Source organism: Chrysemys picta, chromosome 2 (assembly GCF_011386835.1).
Source record: "Chrysemys picta bellii isolate R12L10 chromosome 2, ASM1138683v2, whole genome shotgun sequence".
NCBI lineage: Eukaryota > Metazoa > Chordata > Testudines > Emydidae > Chrysemys > Chrysemys picta.
The window spans coordinates 120,808,514-120,825,089 of record NC_088792.1 but is presented as its reverse complement, the minus strand read 5'-3'; the positions used below and the strand labels follow the sequence as shown (position 1 = coordinate 120,825,089).

Below are 16,576 nucleotides of genomic sequence, written 5' to 3'. Positions count from 1 at the left end.
ATAGGCCATAGACCTTCACCCAGTAATTCTCTCATTAAGACCATAATTTCAGGTTGAGCTAGAGCATATGTTTTAAACAAAAAATCCAATCTTGGTTTAAAGATTTCTGCTGACAGAGACGCCACATCCTCATGTAAGTCATTCCAATGGTTAATATCCTTCACTTTAAAATATGCACTGTATTTCTAGTCTGAATTTGTCTAGCTTCAGTTTCTAGCCATTGAGTCTTGATAAGCCTTTGTCTTCTAGATTAAAGAGTCATCTACTATCAGAAATCTTTTCCCCATGTAGGTACTTACAGACCATGATCAAGTTCCTTTTTAACCTTCTCTTTGATAAACTGACTAGATTGACCTTCCTAAGCCTATAAAGCAGGTTTTCCATACTTGGAATCATTCTTGTAGCCCTTTCCAAATTTTTAACATCCTTTTTGAAGCTTGGCCCCAAGAAATGAACACAGTATCCAGGTAATGGTTTTACCAATGCTCTATATACAGAGGTCATATGACCTCCTTACTCCTACTTGATATTCCCCTGTTTAAATACTGAAGAATCACATTAGCCTTCTTAGCTATAGCAATGCAGTAGGAGCTAAATTTCAGCTGATTATGCACAATGATCTCTAAGCCCTTTTCTGAGTCACTGCTTTCCATGATACAGTCCCTTATCCTGTAAGTATGACATACAATCTTTATTCCTAGATGTATGACCTTGCATATGGCTGTATTAAAAGCTCAGTTTACCATCCACCCAGATTGCTCTGTCTAACTGATCTATGCTCATCATTATTTACCATTCCATCAAATTTTGTGTAATCTGCAAATTTTGTCAGCAATAAATCTTTTCTCTCAGATCATTGACAAAGATATTGAATAATATTGGGCCAAGAACACATCACTGGGATACCTCACTGGAAACACCTGTACATGGTGACAGTTCTCCATTTACCATCACCTCTTGAGATTTATGTGTTAACCAGTTTTTAATCTATTTAAAATGAGCTATATTAATTTTGTATAGTGATGATTTTTAAATTTAGAATATCATATGGTACTAAGTCAACCAAACTGGTAATCTTATTAAAAAGCAATATGAAGTTTGTTTGAGCAGCCCTATTTTCCATAAAAATATGTTGATTGCCGTTAATTATGCTGCCATCCTTTAATTTTTTTACTGATTGAAGTCCATATCTGCTTTTCCATGACTTTTCCCATGATCAGTGTCAAGCTGACTGTCATCAAAACCACTGATGCCTAGCTTTGCATGCTGAGTTTAGAAACCCATCCAAATCTTGCAGTCACATTTCTTGTCTTTTCCCCAGGAAGACAGAACACTATCCTGCTGTCCATTTGTAAATTACAGTACGTTGTGTGAACTCTTCCTAATATTAAATACTTGATGAGGATGGTCTGTCTCCTTAATACAATTGGAGATTTTCTCTTGGGCATCCTCGCTATCCTTGAGTATTAAGCAGAGCAGCCATCCTAAGAAGTGTCTTATGCAGTTCTCCCTTGAGTCTGTCCAGTTGAATCTTCAGAGGCCTTCTCTATATTTGCCATGCTGTGTCCCTGATAGAAATTGGATACTTTTAGTTGCATAGAATTCCTCCTGGTTCTTGTTCCTCTGATGGTCACAAACTGCATATCCTCTTCTACTGATAGCTGTGTAGGACACCTCCGAGTTCTCTTTCCTTATGTTGCTGTCAGGGCCAGTTCTAACTTTTTTGCTGCCCCAGGCAAAAAAGAAGAGCGCCACACCGCCAAAACAACCCCCGCGCTGCCCGGCCGAAACAAAAAAAATCCCTCGAGCGCCACCCTGCCAAACAAAACAAAAACAAAAACAAAAACACCGTGAGCGTCCCCCGCCACCCCAACATTGGCCGCCCCTTCTAAGGTGCCGCCCCAAGCACGTGCTTGGTCGGCTGGTGCCTGGAGTCGGCCCTGGTGGCTGTGAACGGCCAATCCTCTTTTTTAGTGCCTACTTTTTCCTGTTACATCATTGCCAGTTCTTTCTCTTGTTGTCTCTGTCATGGTGCTGCCCAAATCTGGTTATCCAAGTATTCTTTAGCCTCTCTGATGCTATACAGGATCGATAACTCTTCTTCAGGATCACAAATCTTTTCTTCCAGTATGGCCATAAACTTGTATTTCATACAAAGGAAGTTTGTTCTGTCTTCAGGCAGGAAACAGAATGTTGCACATGCCTGGCAGGTCACAATGGCCTCCCCCTTGTAGACAGGAAAGGCTCAAATTCTGAGGCTTCAAAAACCTGACCTGATCAAAGCATGGGGAGGAGCTTATCTGCATGTCATTTAATCCTGGATTCCCAATTCCTGCCAATATCTGGATCAAGTATAGGCGGAGGTCTGAGAATTGCATCCCATGATTCTAGGTAACTAGAATTTTGCTTTCTAAGCCACCATAGGGATTTTGTATTTGTAGCAGTTTTCCTACAGTCTCGATGGTAAATAAACGAGCTCCTTGGCTGCTTCTTAAAGCAATCCTAAAATTTTGGTAGCAGAAGGTATCTCAGAAGTGAATAAGACTGTGAAATAAGAATTCTCTATTGTATGTCTGCTTCCACTTAACTGGTAATTATGATTCTTTAAAAAAAATTACCACTGAAATGATGAACCAGATAACTCTTCTCTGTTCCAAACAGTACAGTGTGATTGCTAGGCTTGTTTAAACCCTCTTCCCCAAACCTTCTGCATCAATTTACATCAGTATAATGTACAATACAGAGAAATTAGTCTTAAGTGAATATTTAGATAGTATAGATGAATAAACCTGCCAGGAGAGTAAGTTAATTATACATGCCTTCCTTGTATACAAAAGTTATAATTTAGGTTTTTTTGTATAATTGGAATAACATTAAAAAGAAGCACATTGTGTTTGAATTAGCATTTTAATATCCTCTTTAAAGATTGAACACTATTGTTCAAAAGGTATTGTTCTCTTTCCTTCCCTCTAACTATTCATTCTGACTTTAAAACAACTTAAAAGAAAAGAACCTTCTGTCTTACGTAACTAAACTAACAGCTACTTTTATGGGACTTGTGGTAAAGAGGTCTAAAACTATTAATTGAATAGGCAGACTGCTCTGGTGAATTCTGGTAGAGAAGAAGAATAAACAGCTAGCATGGCATCTTAGAGTATACAGAGTGGTCAGGGCCTCAAGACTCTTGTGTTCTATTCTTGGTTTTTCCACTAACAACTTGTATGATCTTGTGCAAATGATTTAGTCTTTCTGGTCTTGTCTAAACTGGAGTTTTCAGTCAAGTTATAACATAAGTTAGTTGTTTTTCAATTAATAGATGTCAATTAACACAAATCGGTTAATGTAGACAATTTACAAATGTTTGTTCCATGTTGCAGATATTTGTTCTTGGTCATGGTTAACCTTAGGCAATGAATTAACATGTGTAACAACATGACTGAAACGTCTAGTCTGGACAAGGTCTCCATGACTCATTTAAGCCATGTTTAAATAGGTCTAATAATAAAACCTACCTGTGAGGGGAGTTGTATGTTTGTAAAGGGTTTTGAGACTTTCAGATAAAAGATGACGCTATCTCCAAGAACAGGAGTGTTAGGAAAGGATTGGCAATTTCAATGGTCATTTTAATCAGGACACAGTTGCTGCTTTTCTGGTTTGGCCAGTTGACAATATCCAGGAAGAAAGAAGAACCTGTAAAATTCAGGCTCCTGTGGAAAATTGAAGGGACCGCTGACCTCAGTTAGGCTGTACCTTCAATTGCTCTGACATCGCCATTGTGTTGGGCTTTCCCTTGTGACTCCAGCATTTTCAAACCTGAAACTTTGTGGTTATATTTCTGTCTGATGGTGGCTGGATGAATTAGACTTTATTTTTTTCTTTCTTTTCCCCCCCTGACTAGTAGCTTGGAAATGTAGAAGAGGGCAAGATATTGATATATGTAGTGACAAATCAACCTCTCCCTCCCCTGTCCATATTCCATGAACATGTCCAACATATTCAGATGAAAAGTTAAGTCTGATTTCAATTCAGTTTAGTTATTATCTGCACAGTTTGGTTAATTACATGTCTATATGGCAGAGCTTGAAAACATAACAGAGATGGCTCAGACAAAACTGAGTAACTATGAGAAAATGGCAACAGTATTCGCCAGTCCGTCAGGATGTAGTTAAGCAGTTAACAGTATGTTGACCAAGGAGAATGAAGTCTTACATAGGAAAAAAGAACATATTAGTAAAACCCTCTTGCAAAATCATAATTTAAGGCTCCTGTCTCTCCTGGTGTTAAAAGCAAAACTTCAAAAATTAAATCTGAAATTAAAAAAAAGTGAAACTGAACATAGAGACAGATACTGAATGTACTGTTAGTTCTGCGCTCAGAAAAATTGAGCAAAAGATAAGAGGATTTATTTCTGGAACAAATGGAATAATTCCCTCCCCCTTCCCCTCCCCCACTCCCACACACACACTTAGCTTGTCCTTAATAAAATTAAAAATAAAAACTGGCAAGAGATCTGAATTTTGCCGGTTAAACATTGCAGCCTCTGTTTATTCATTAAACTGGGGTGATTTATCAAGGGATAAATTTCTGCTTCTAAGCTGTGGTTTTGAAAAGCACCATGAAGGTGCTTCTTCTTGGAGGCTAGTATCTTGGAATCCACATAAATTTATGAGAATAGGTTAAGGGGAAAATACAGATTTTGATCATGTTAATGTTTTTCCAACTATTTCATTGAAAAGTACAAGAGCCTTCATGGCTTGGGGCAGGAACTTGAAATTTGACAGGAATGTGGTCCTGGGATTGGGGGGATGTCTTTTTCTGTCCCCACAGAAATCAACCCAGATTTGGCCAAATAAATCTCTAAAATTTGTAATTTCCATTTACTCAGCTTGTTAATGGCTTGCCGCTAACATACATGCCCTCTGCACTGCGCAGGTCCTCTCCCCACAAGGTTCCTAGCTGCCAACTGCACTGACCATTCTGCCAGGCTTCTTACATTGTTGGCACTGAGCTAGAACTCCAGATAAGGCAGCAGCCACCACATCCCTTTCTTTTGCCTAGCGAAGGGGCACTTGGTTGGGAGCCAGGATGAAGCTATCAGTTCTAGTCTCAGTGACTGGTATCCACTGGTATTTCACTGACTGGTATCAATGCTGTGCACTTCAGAGCTCTTATTACTGAGTAATGCCTCATATCTGTACCTTGGGAGATAAGTAAGCATCATTCACTCATTTTACAAATAAGGTAACTGAGAGTTTGTACAAGATCACAGCTGAGACTAGAATCCAGGTCTCTAATATGACAGATGCAAGCCTCATGAGCCAAACTGCTTTTCAGGACAAATGTACCATATCTGTGTGCTTGTCTGTAACCAACCGACAATACTCCATTCCAAAGCCAGGAATAGAACTCAGGATTTATAATTCGCTATATTTCCCTAGTGTCTAGAAAATAGGCAACGTGAGGGTTGTGTTCACCTTTAGTAGCTGGTATACATCGAAGATAATGGTGTACTTAGATTGTAAGCTTTTTGGGGCCTGGGCCATACTTTTGTTCTGTATTTGTATAGCAGCTAAGACAATAGGGTCCTGGTCCATAACCAGGGCTCCTAGATATTAAGGTAATACAAATAAATAACAATAATACTACTGCTATCGGTTATTCTTTTAGGTAGAGGTCTGTGCTTTGGATCTAAAGGTCCTGGGTTTCAACCTGCCTATGACACATGCAAAGGATCAGTACGATACCACATAATGGAATTTCTGTTTTTTGTTTGCTTCTGTGATGGGGTGTACAAATCCCACACTGGAGAACAAGGAGTTAAGGAGCAGCTCTGGGCCCAGGTGGCCCCACCCAGCGACACCTGCAAAGACTGCACAAACTGGAGGTGGAGTTTAAAAGAGGAAGCAGAGCAGCTGAGAAGGAGGCAAGCAGTGGGAGGGAACAGATCTCTGCTCTGAGGTCTGGGAAAATAACAGCCCAGGAGTTCTTGTTGCCTGAGATCTGACCATGCCTGCAAAGGAAAGATTGATGACTCTCTGGAAAGGTCAGAAACTTTATCTTCAGTTTGATTCTTTTATTTACCGTCAGGGGGAAAAAAGGGCAACTCAGGTAGGAATTGATCCAAGGAGGCATCTATTTAGCACTCCCAGGTGCAGAACTTCCCATCATTGGGCCCTGGATCAGAGCCCAGTGGAGAGGGTGGGCCCAGGCTCCCTACCCAACCCCTGAAAGTGGGGCAACAATAGGAGGAAGTGGTGAGGCAAGGAATTCAGTTGATGAAGACCCAGAGTACACACCCCAGACCCCAAGTCCTGGAGATAAGGAGAAAGCCCTGAAGCCCTTGTGGGCACCAAAAGACTTCTCCATTATTGGACTTTTCTTTCTGTATACCCTGAAAGAGGTGGACTAGAACATGTGAGCCAGTAGGAGGGCTGAGTGTCTAAAGATGGGATTGACCCCACAGGATAGAGTTGCAGAAGAAACGGGAAATGTCTGGGAAGAGGCCACTGGCCACACCACTTCCTGACCACTAGGCAGCACTTCCGGTGAGGATCATCTTTCACAATTTCTTTAAAAAAAAACACAAACAGAGGTAGAGACCATGGTTAGCCGTAATTATGTCTTGCTTAACATTAGTAAGACTTTTGACACAATCCTACATGACATTCTCATGAGCAAACTAGGGAAATGCAGTCTAGGTCAGGGGTGGGCAAACTACGGCCTGTGGGATTGCCACCCCCGTGGCGCCACGGGGCTAAGGCAGGCTCTGGCTTGGCGCCACTTGCCTTGAGCGTCTCTGGGGTGGCAGCGGTGCGTAGCGGGGCTACGGCAGGCTCCCTGCCTGTCCTGTCCCCGTGCTGCTCCTGGAAGTGGCCGGCACCATGTCCCTGCGGCCCCTGGGTGAGGTGGGGGGCAGAGGGTTCCATGCACTGCCCTCGCCTGCAGGCACCGCCCCCCACAGCTCCCATTGGCCAGGAATGGGGAACAGCGGTCAATTGGAGCTTTGGGGGAGGTACCCGCAGGCAAGGGCAGCGCGCGGAGTACTCTGCTCCCCCCTCCCCCAGGGGCCACAGGGACGTGGTACCAGCCACTTCCGGGAGTGGCGCGGGGCCAGGGCAGGCAGGGAACCTGCCTTAGCCCCGCTACACACCGCTGGCACCCCAGAGCCACTCAAGATAAGTGGCGCCGGGCCAGAGCCCGCACCCCGAACCACTCCTGCACCCTGCACCCCAACCCCCTGCCCTGAGCCCCCTGCTGCACACCGCACCCCCTCCCACACCCCGCACTTGCTCCCACACCCTAACCCCCTGCCCAACAATCATGGCCCTGCATGCAATTTTGCCACCCAGATGTGGTCCTCTGGCCAAAAAGTTTGCCCACCCCTGGTCTAGGTGAAATTAATATAAGGAAGGTGCACAACTGGTTGAAAGACCATACTCAAAGAGTAGTACGAATGGGGAGGGCATATTTAGTGGGGTCCAACAGGGGGTCAGTCCTGGGTACATCATTAGTCAGTGTTTTCATTAATGACTTGGATAATGGAGTGGAGAGCATGCTTATAAAGTTTGTGGATAACACCAAGCTGGAAGCAATTGCAAGAACTTCGGAAGGCTGAATTAGAATTCAAAATGACCTTGACAGATTGGAGAATTGGTCTGAAATCAAGATGAAATTCAATAAAGACAAGTGCAAAATAGTTCACTTAGGAAAGAAAAAAAAATCAAATGTACAACTACAAAATGAGGAATAACTGGCTAGGTGGTAGCAGTGCTGAAAATGATCTGTGGATTACTGTGCCTCACAAATCAAATGAATCAACAATGTGATGCAGTTTCACAAAAAGTTAATATAATTCTGGGGTGTATGAACAGAAGTGCTGTATGTAAGACTTGGGAGGTAACTGTCTCGCTCTACTCGGCACTGGAGAGGCCTCATCTGGAGTACTGTGTCCAATTCTGGGTGCTTGCTTTAAGAAAGATGTGGAAAAATTGGAGAGAGTCCAGAAGAGAACAAAAAATATGATAAAAGGTATAGAAAGCCTGAGCTTTGAGGAAAAGTTAAAAATAAACTGAACATCATTAGCCTTGAGAAAAGAAGACTAAGGAGGGACCTGTTAAGTCTTCAAATATGTTAAGGGAGGTTACAAAGCGGACTGTGATCAGTTCTCCAGGTCCACTAAAAGGTAGGACAAGAAGTAATGGGCTTATTCTGCAGCAAGAGAAATATAGGTTAAATATTAAAATCAACTTTCTAACTGTAAGGGTAGTTAAACTCTGGAATAGGTTTGCAAGGGAGGTTGTGGAATCCCCATCACTAGAGGTTTCTAAGAACAGGTTGGACAAACACCTGTCAGGGATGATCTAGGTTTACTTGGTTCTGTCTCACTGCAGGGGGCTGGACTTCATGACCTTATGAGGTCCTTTCCAGCTCCATATTTCTATGATTCTATTTTTTTATTGTTCAAATGGCTAATCAATTTCAAACATAGCTATTTTGTAGATATCCCTTTTTATATTGAATTGTTCTATTTTATAAAACTTTTATAAAATTGGTATCTTGCTACAGATATGTTTATAATTGATTTTATTAGGTTTATAAAAGTGGTAAGAATAAAGTTAATCTACAATATCAGTGATCTAAAAAGATTAACATATTGTGACAAAGTTCCTCCTCTATCTTGGTGGGTCCTGTGCTTATTGGCGGATTTTCTTGCCTCAGAGATTCACCATGTGGGTTGGGGAACAGCCCAGAGACCTTCCCCTCTGGAAGAACCCACAGTCCAGGTCAATTGGGAGGTTTGGGAGGAACCCGGGCCCACCCTCTACTCTGGGTTCCAGCCCAGGGCCCTGTGGACTGCAGCTGTCTATAGTGCCTCCTGTAACAGCTGCATGACAGCTACAACTCCCTGGGCTACTTCCCCATGGCCTCCTCCAAACACCTTCCTTATTCTCACCACAGGACCTTCCTCCTGGTGTCTGATAATGCTTGTGCTCCTCAGTCCTCCAGCAGCACACCCTCACCCTCACCCTCTGAGCTCCTTGCGCCTCTTGCTCCCAGCTCCTCACACTCACACCACAAACTGAAGTGAGCTCCTTTTTAAAACCCAGGTGTCCTGATTAGCCTGCCTTAATTGATTCTAGCAGCTTCTTCTTAATTGGCTCCAGGTGTCCTAATTAGCCTGCCTGCCTTAACTGGTTCTAGCAGGTTCCTGATTACTCTAGTGCAGCCCCTGCTCTGGTCACTCAGGGACCAGAAAACTACTCATCCAGTGACCAGTATATTTGCCCTCTACCAGACTTCTGTACCCCACTGGTCTGGGTCTGTCACATATCCCTCCCCCCTACTCAACACCAAGGGGTTGGGCAGCTTGGTCCGCCAGACAGTGCACACGTGACAAGCTATCGGCGTTGCCATGATGGCTCCCTGCTCTGTGTTGCACACAGAACTGGAAAGGTTGGAGGGATAAGAACCATCTGGTCACCCTTGTGTTCTTCTCCTTGTTCTGCTGCATCCATTGAAGAGGGGCATGGTCGGTCACAAGGACAAATCTGTACCCGAGCAGGTAGTAGCGCAATGTTTCCATGGCCCATTTTACAGCGAGGCATTCTCTCTCCACCACTGCATATTTTTGTTCCCTTGGAAGGCGTTTCCGACTGAGGTATAGAATTGGGCGTTCCTCCTCCCTGACCATCTGTGATAGAACGGCCCCCAACCCTACTTCCAATGCATCTGTCTGCAGGATAAAATCCTTGGTGAAATCAGAGGCTATCAGTATGGGGTTACTGCAGAGGGCAGTCCGTAGGTCTGTGAATGCTTCCTCTGCTGCGTCAGACCATCTCACCAGATCAGGTCCACAGGCTTTCACTAGGTCTGTCAGGGGGCTTGCCCTTGTGACAAAGTGGGGGATAAATCCTCGGTAATACCCCACCACACCTAGGAACGCCCGGACTTGTTTCTTGCGACTTGGTCGGGGCCAATTTTGGATGGCCTCTAACTTGTTCACTTGGGGTTTTACCAGACCTTTTCCCACAATGTAGGCAAGATATTTGGCCTCTGTAAACCCTACAGCGCACTTGGCAGGGTTTGCTGTAATGCCAGCTCGCCTGAAGGTATTGAGGACTGTCTCCACCTTCTCCAGGTGGGTTTCCCTGTCTGGGGTATGAATGACCACATCGTCCAAGTAGGCAGCAGCATAACTGTTATGCGGCTGTAATAGCTTGTCCATGAGGCGCTGGAAGGTAGCTGGGGCCCCATGTATCCAAAAGGGAGGACAGTATATTGAATAAGACCCTCTGGTGTAGAGAACGCAGTCTTTTACTTTGCATCTTCCGCAAGGGGAATCTGCCAGTACCCCTTTGTCAAGTCTAGGGTAGTCAAGTACCGGGCATTACCCAGACAGTCCATTAGCTCATCTATGCGAGGTATGGGGTACGCGTCGAACTGGGATACTTCGTTTAGTCGCCGGAAGTAGTTGCAAAATCTTGTGGTGCCATCAGGTTTGAGCACCAGTACGATTGGGCTGGACCACTGACTGTGGGATTCTTCGATGATCCCCAACTCCAGCATTTTTTTTACTTCTGCTTTTATTTCCTCCCTTTTTGCCGCTAGCACCCGATAGGGCCTCATTGTTTTTCTGGCCCCAGGGTTCGTGACGATGTGGTGATATGTCTCGGTTGTTCGACCCGGTTTAGTCGAGAACACATCTTGGTTCTGGAAGATCATCTCAGACACCTCATTCTTCTGGTATGGTGTTAAATCGGGAGACACTCTTACCTATTTGGAAGGCTTGTTTTCCTGGGTTAGGTCTTTTTGGACCGTTGTGCATGCCTCTTGTGCATGCCAGGATTTCAGAAGGTTAACATGATAAATCTGTTCTTGTTTTCTGCGTCCTCGCTGCCGCACATTGTAGATTACTTCCCCCACGGGTTCAACCACCTCATAGGGCCCCTGCCATTGGGCCAGAAGCTTGCCTTCTGCCATGGATACCAACACCATAACCCGATCCCCTGGTTGGAACTGTCGCACTTTTGCCTGGCGATTGTAATAGGTTCGCTGGGCCTCCTGGGCCTTCTCCAAATGTTCCCATACAATAGGGGTAACCCGGGCTATCCGGTCTCGCATCTGCATTACATGCTCTATTATATTTGTCCCCTCATTGTGTTCCTCTTCCCAGATCTCTTTGACGATATCTAGTATGCCACGGGGGTGAAGCCCATATAATAACTCGAAGGGGGAAAACCCAGTTGAGGCCTGTGGTACCTCCCGGATAACGAACATAAGGTAGGATAGTAGGGTGTCCCAATCCTTCCCGTCCCGACTTACCACCTTCCTTATCATAGCCTTGAGGGTTCGATTAAACCTTTCTACCAACCCATCAGTCTGCGGATGGTAGACCGAAGTTCTCAGGGTATGTATATGGAGCAGCGTACAGAGGTCCTTCATTAGCTTCGACAAAAATGGGGTTCCTTGGTCGGTTAATATCTCCTTCGGTAGCTCCATTCGGGCAAAGATCCCCACCAGCTCTTTGGCTATAGTTTTAGAGGCCGTGTTCCGCAGGGGGACGGCATCTGGGTAGTGAGTAGCATAGTCCAAAACAACAAGTATATATTGGTGGCCCTGAGCCGTCTTCTCCAGGGGTCCAACTAGGTCCATGGCTATTCGCGCAAAGGGGACCTCTATGATGGGAAGGGGTACTAAAGGTGCCCTCAAGTGGGGATGGGGACTATGCAGCTGACACTCCGGGCAGGAGGCACAGTATCTCCGCACTTCTTCATGTACTCTGGGCCAGAAGAACCGTCGTAGGACTCGTGCCAGGGTCTTCTCTACCCTCAAATGCCCCCCAAAAAGATGACTATGAGCAAGACTTAATACAGCGTTCTGGTGTTTTTGAGGTACTAGGATCTGCTGTACCTTCTGCCCCTGTACTGGTGCAACCCGGTATTAAGAGATCCTTCTTCATTATGAAGTAGGATCCTGGTCCCTGGGTTTTCCCTTCCACGGGGACCCCATCTATTTCAGTCACCGCCTTCCTAATGTTGTCATACCTTGGGTCTTCTGCCAGGTCCCATCCAAAATTTCCTCTCCCGGGGCTAATCTTCCCAAGATCTAGGGGCCCTGTCTCTGTTGCCTCTACTGGTTCAGAAGCATTAGGGTGGGGGTCAGACTCAGGTGCTTCTCCCTCCTGCGTGGCCTCCTTTTCAGCTGCGTGGGTCCGCCTACCTATAAGAGCGACCCTCCGGCTTTGGGTCAGTATTTGGGTTCCCAAGGCCTTAGCTGCCCTTCTTTCCCTTTTTGTCTTTCTGCCCTGTCTGGGAGTGGAGAACAAATCTGGGGATATTTCAGAGAAGATTGGAGGTTGACAGTCTGCTATGGATACTTCACCAATTTTAGGGTCCCCATCTTTCTCCAATCCCCCTACTGGGAGTAAGTTTCCAAATCCTGGGAAGTCCCTCCCTTTGACCACCAGGTATGGGAGTTTAGGGACTACACCTGCTGCTACCTCAGTAGTGTTCCCTTGGATCTCGATTTTTACTGGGATGGTGGGGTAGTAACTAACTGTCCCATGGACACATGTTATAGCCGTACATTTAGCCTGCAGCAGCTGACTACACTTCATGAGCTTCCCTGAGATAAGCGTGATAGCACTCCCCGAATCAACCAGTGCCGTGGTCCCTACCCCATTTAGTTTCACTGGTCTGGTATACATATGTGGGGTTAGTGAGACCCCCACAAGGTGGATTAGGGAGCATGGATCTGCCCAGTTCCCCAGGTTACACTGCATAGGCTCCTCAGCATTGGGACACTGTGCAGCTATGTGTCCCCACTCCCCGCAGGCATAACATCTGTATGGACCCCTAGGCGTTCCCCGGTCTCTTGGTTTGGGTAGTCTAACATCACGATCCTCTTCTCCCTCAGTGCTCCGACTCTTTGTGGCCTCTGATGGGCCTTCAGCCCCTCTCTTTTTCCACCTGGGCCCTCCTGGTGGCCCAGCCACCCGAACTTTAGGGCTTGGTGCTGCTAGTTTAACCTGGGTGCCTCTTCCTTAACTGGTCGGGTCAGCTCCCTTGCTGTCCTTCGCCTCTCTACCAGGGCAACAACCTTGTCATAGGTGGAGGATTCGTTCTGGCTTACCCAGGCACGAAGGTCTGGTGGTAATCCCCCTCATGTATCAGTCGATGACCAGAACCGATAGTATCTCTTGCAGACTCTGGGACTCTGTTTGCAACCATTTTCGTGCGAGATGGATGAGGTCATACAATTGGGACCGCGGGGTTTTGTCTTCCTGGTACCGCCAACCGTGATACTGCTGGGCCCTCACTGCTGTCATTACCCCAGATCTGGCCAGGATCTCTGCTTTCAGCTGGGGGTAGTCTGCCGCAGCCTCTTTAGGCAGATCATGGTAGGTCTTCTAGGCCTCCCCACATAGGAATGGGGCAAGGATGCCAGACCACTGATCTCGAGGCCAGGCCTCCCGTAGGGCTGTCCTCTCAAAGGCCAGAAGGTATGCCTCCACATCATCCTCCCGTGTCATTTTCTGCAGCCAATGGCTGGCCCGTATGAGCCACGTCCCATCATGGCCACGAGTCAGCTCTGTAAGGGACTTTACCTGGTTTACCAGTTCCCGCAACATAGCTCGGTCTTGAGCAGCCTGGTCCCTCAGCAGGCGATTAGTCTCTTGCTGCATCCGCACTGCCTCCTGTTGGGCGGCTGCCTGGACACGGGTAGCCTCCTGCTGGGCCGCCGTAGCTTGTATCAGTGCCCGCACTACATCATCCATTGTGGTGAAAAAAAATAAACCCTCTCTTTTGTTGTTGTTGTTGTTGTTTTTAAATCCCCCTCCTTCTTCCGCCTCAATGTGCACCCCAAGATCCCACCCCTGATACCAGTGTGACAAAGTTCCTCCTCTATCTTGGTGGGTCCTGCACTTATTGGCGGATTTTCTTGCCTCAGAGATTCACCATGTGGGTTGGGGAACAGCCCAGAGACCTTCCCCTCTGGAAGAACCCACAGTCCAGGTCAATTGGGAGGTTTGGGGGGAACCCGGGCCCACCCTCTACTCCGGGTTCCAGCCCAGGGCCCTGTGGACTGCAGCTGTCTATAGTGCCTCCTGTAACAGCTGCATGACAGCTACAACTCCCTGGGCTACTTCCCCATGGCCTCCTCCAAACACCTTCCTTATTCTCACCACAGGACCTTCCTCCTGGTGTCTGATAATGCTTGTGCCCCTCAGTCCTCCAGCAGCACACCCTCTCACTCTCAGCTCCTTGGGCCTCTTGCTTCCAGCTCCTCACACTCGCACCACAAACTGAATTGAGCTCCTTTTTAAAACCCAGGTGCTCTGATTAGCCTGCCTTAATTGATTCTAGCAGCTTCTTCTTAATTGGCTCCAGGTGTCCTAATTAGCCTGCCTGCCTTAACTGGTTCTAGCAGGTTCCTGATTACTCTAGTGCAGCCCCTGCTCTGGTCACTCAGGGACCAGAAAACTACTCATCCAGTGACCAGTACCTGGTCTGGGTCTGCCACAATATCTATCAATTTCAACACAAAATTATGCATAGAAATATGATGCAAAAATGTATCCACTAAGCCACACAGCCATTGGTTGCCATTCATCTGAATGCACAGCTACCAAACTGCGGGGAAGGTCAGATGTTGTTGTTTAAATGAAATAGAAATATGGTAAGAATTTAAAGGTGCAGTAATAATAAACATTAGATACAAAGGCTTGGTAGTTCAAAATTGCATTTCCTGGTTCATATCAAAATTTGCAAACATTCAAAATGTTATGCCAATGTTACCTAAGTTTTATGCTGAATCATAAAATGATTAATTTTTTTGTTTTAATTTTTTCATTATAAAGAAAATAAATTAAGCATTGCAAATAGAGAGATCCATTGGAGACAGAGAAAATACAGATGGAAGAATTTCTCATAAAACTCCAACCCTCACAGCATTTTAGTTGCTTCTGCTATTAAGTATACTACCCGTTGACACCAGGTCATGAAATACCGAACAACTGACAAGTTTATATCTATCCATTCTACCCCCACAGAATGGAAGACTGTCTTCCTCTGACCTTTCAATAACTGAATTCCCTCTCTCAGACCACTACCTTATTTCTTTCAACACTGCTCATTCTCTCCCTGCCCCCACTCCTCCACCTGGCCCTTCTGTGACCTCCAATCCATCAACATCCCTGACACCTAAGCACCTCCCAACACCATCTTCCCCTCTCTCTTCTCTCAGCTCCATCAATTCACTTCTTGTCTCTTCCTTCCATTCTCTCTTTGACCCTTGACTATCTTTCCCCTATCTCTTACTGCACTATCCGTCCCAAACACCCAACCCGGTTCACACCCAGTACTTGTTTTTACTGAGTGCCTCTGGAGAAAATACTGAGACCATACAGAATTCCACCACTGAAAATTCCTCTCCTTGCCCATCTTCCTTGCCTAACAACTCTTCTTCTCCACTCTCATCAAGTCTCATGCTTACAACCCCTATCACCTATTCAGCACTGCAACCAGGGCCGGCTCCAGGGTTTTGGCCGCCCCAAGCAGCCAAAACAACAACAACAATAACAAAAAGCCGCGATCGCGATCTGCGGCGGCAATTCAGCGGGAGGTCCTTCACTCCCAGGCGGAGTGAGGGACCGTCCACCGAATTGCCGCCGAATACCTGGACCTGCCGCCCCTCTCTGGAGCGGCCGCCCCAAGCACCTGCTTGAGAAGCTGGTGCCTGGAGCCGACCCTGACTGCAGCTCCCACCCAAAACCTGCCTCCTCCCCTTTTTTGCAGGATTGTGTTTACTTCTTCAAAGAGATTTTAAAAAACCCATCTCTGCTTCTCTCCCTCAGCCTCCCCTCTCTTTCCCTACTCCTCATAAGCTTGCTCCCTTTCCCCCTATCTCTGGACTGATGTCTGTCACTAGCTATACCTTTAATACTTCTGGATCCCTATATCCCCTTCACTGCTGACCTCTTTTTCTCATTCTAACACCATCCTTCTCCTTTTCCTCTCACGCTCCTCTGGCTCCTTTCTCACAAAATACTAGCACACTGTCTGGCTGCTTCTTTCATTCTCAAAAACACAGGATACCTCCCACCCCCAAAAGAACCCACCCTTGATCCCTGATGCTGATGCCTTTACAGCCACTTCTCCATCTGCCTTCTTTCCTTCACCTTTAAACTCATCTGGCTTTTGTCCTCTCCCCATCACTGTAGTGCTGTCACCAAGCGGTCTAATGACCACTTAGCTGACCATATCTCTTGGCCTATACTCCATCTTCATCTTACTGGATTTCCCCATTGCTTTTGGCACAAATGCTCATACCTTTCTTCTCAGTCTCTCATCCTTCTTGGTGTGCTGATTTTCACAGTACTGTCCTCTCCTGTTTGTCATTCCACCTCTTTGCCTTTTTCTTCACCATTTTTTGGTGGGTCCCCCTACCTAACTCTCCATCTTAATTTAGCTGTACTGCAGGTCTACACCTTGCTTTACTCAACCTCAGATCGTCAATCACACATCATGCTTCCCTTCTCTGACTTTCTTTTTCTTTCTTATTAGGGTTGCCAACT

At 46.0% G+C, this 16,576-nt stretch overlaps 1 protein-coding gene across 2 annotated transcripts in view; it reads left to right on the top strand.

The window, feature by feature from the left end:
• The window catches only part of TMEFF1 (transmembrane protein with EGF like and two follistatin like domains 1), a 209,828-nt gene that overhangs the window by 44,299 nt on the left and 148,953 nt on the right, over positions 1–16,576 (top strand). Inside the window, exon 1 of one of the 2 annotated variants that reach the window (XM_024106196.3) lies at positions 5,992–6,043. The exons of the other annotated variant lie outside the window; for it this stretch is intronic. Within the exon in view, the coding sequence (XP_023961964.2) occupies positions 6,007–6,043 (37 nt within the window). The 5' untranslated portion in view covers positions 5,992–6,006. Of the gene's footprint in view, positions 1–5,991; positions 6,044–16,576 lie in introns of those variants that run through there. 2 annotated transcript variants of the gene reach the window in all.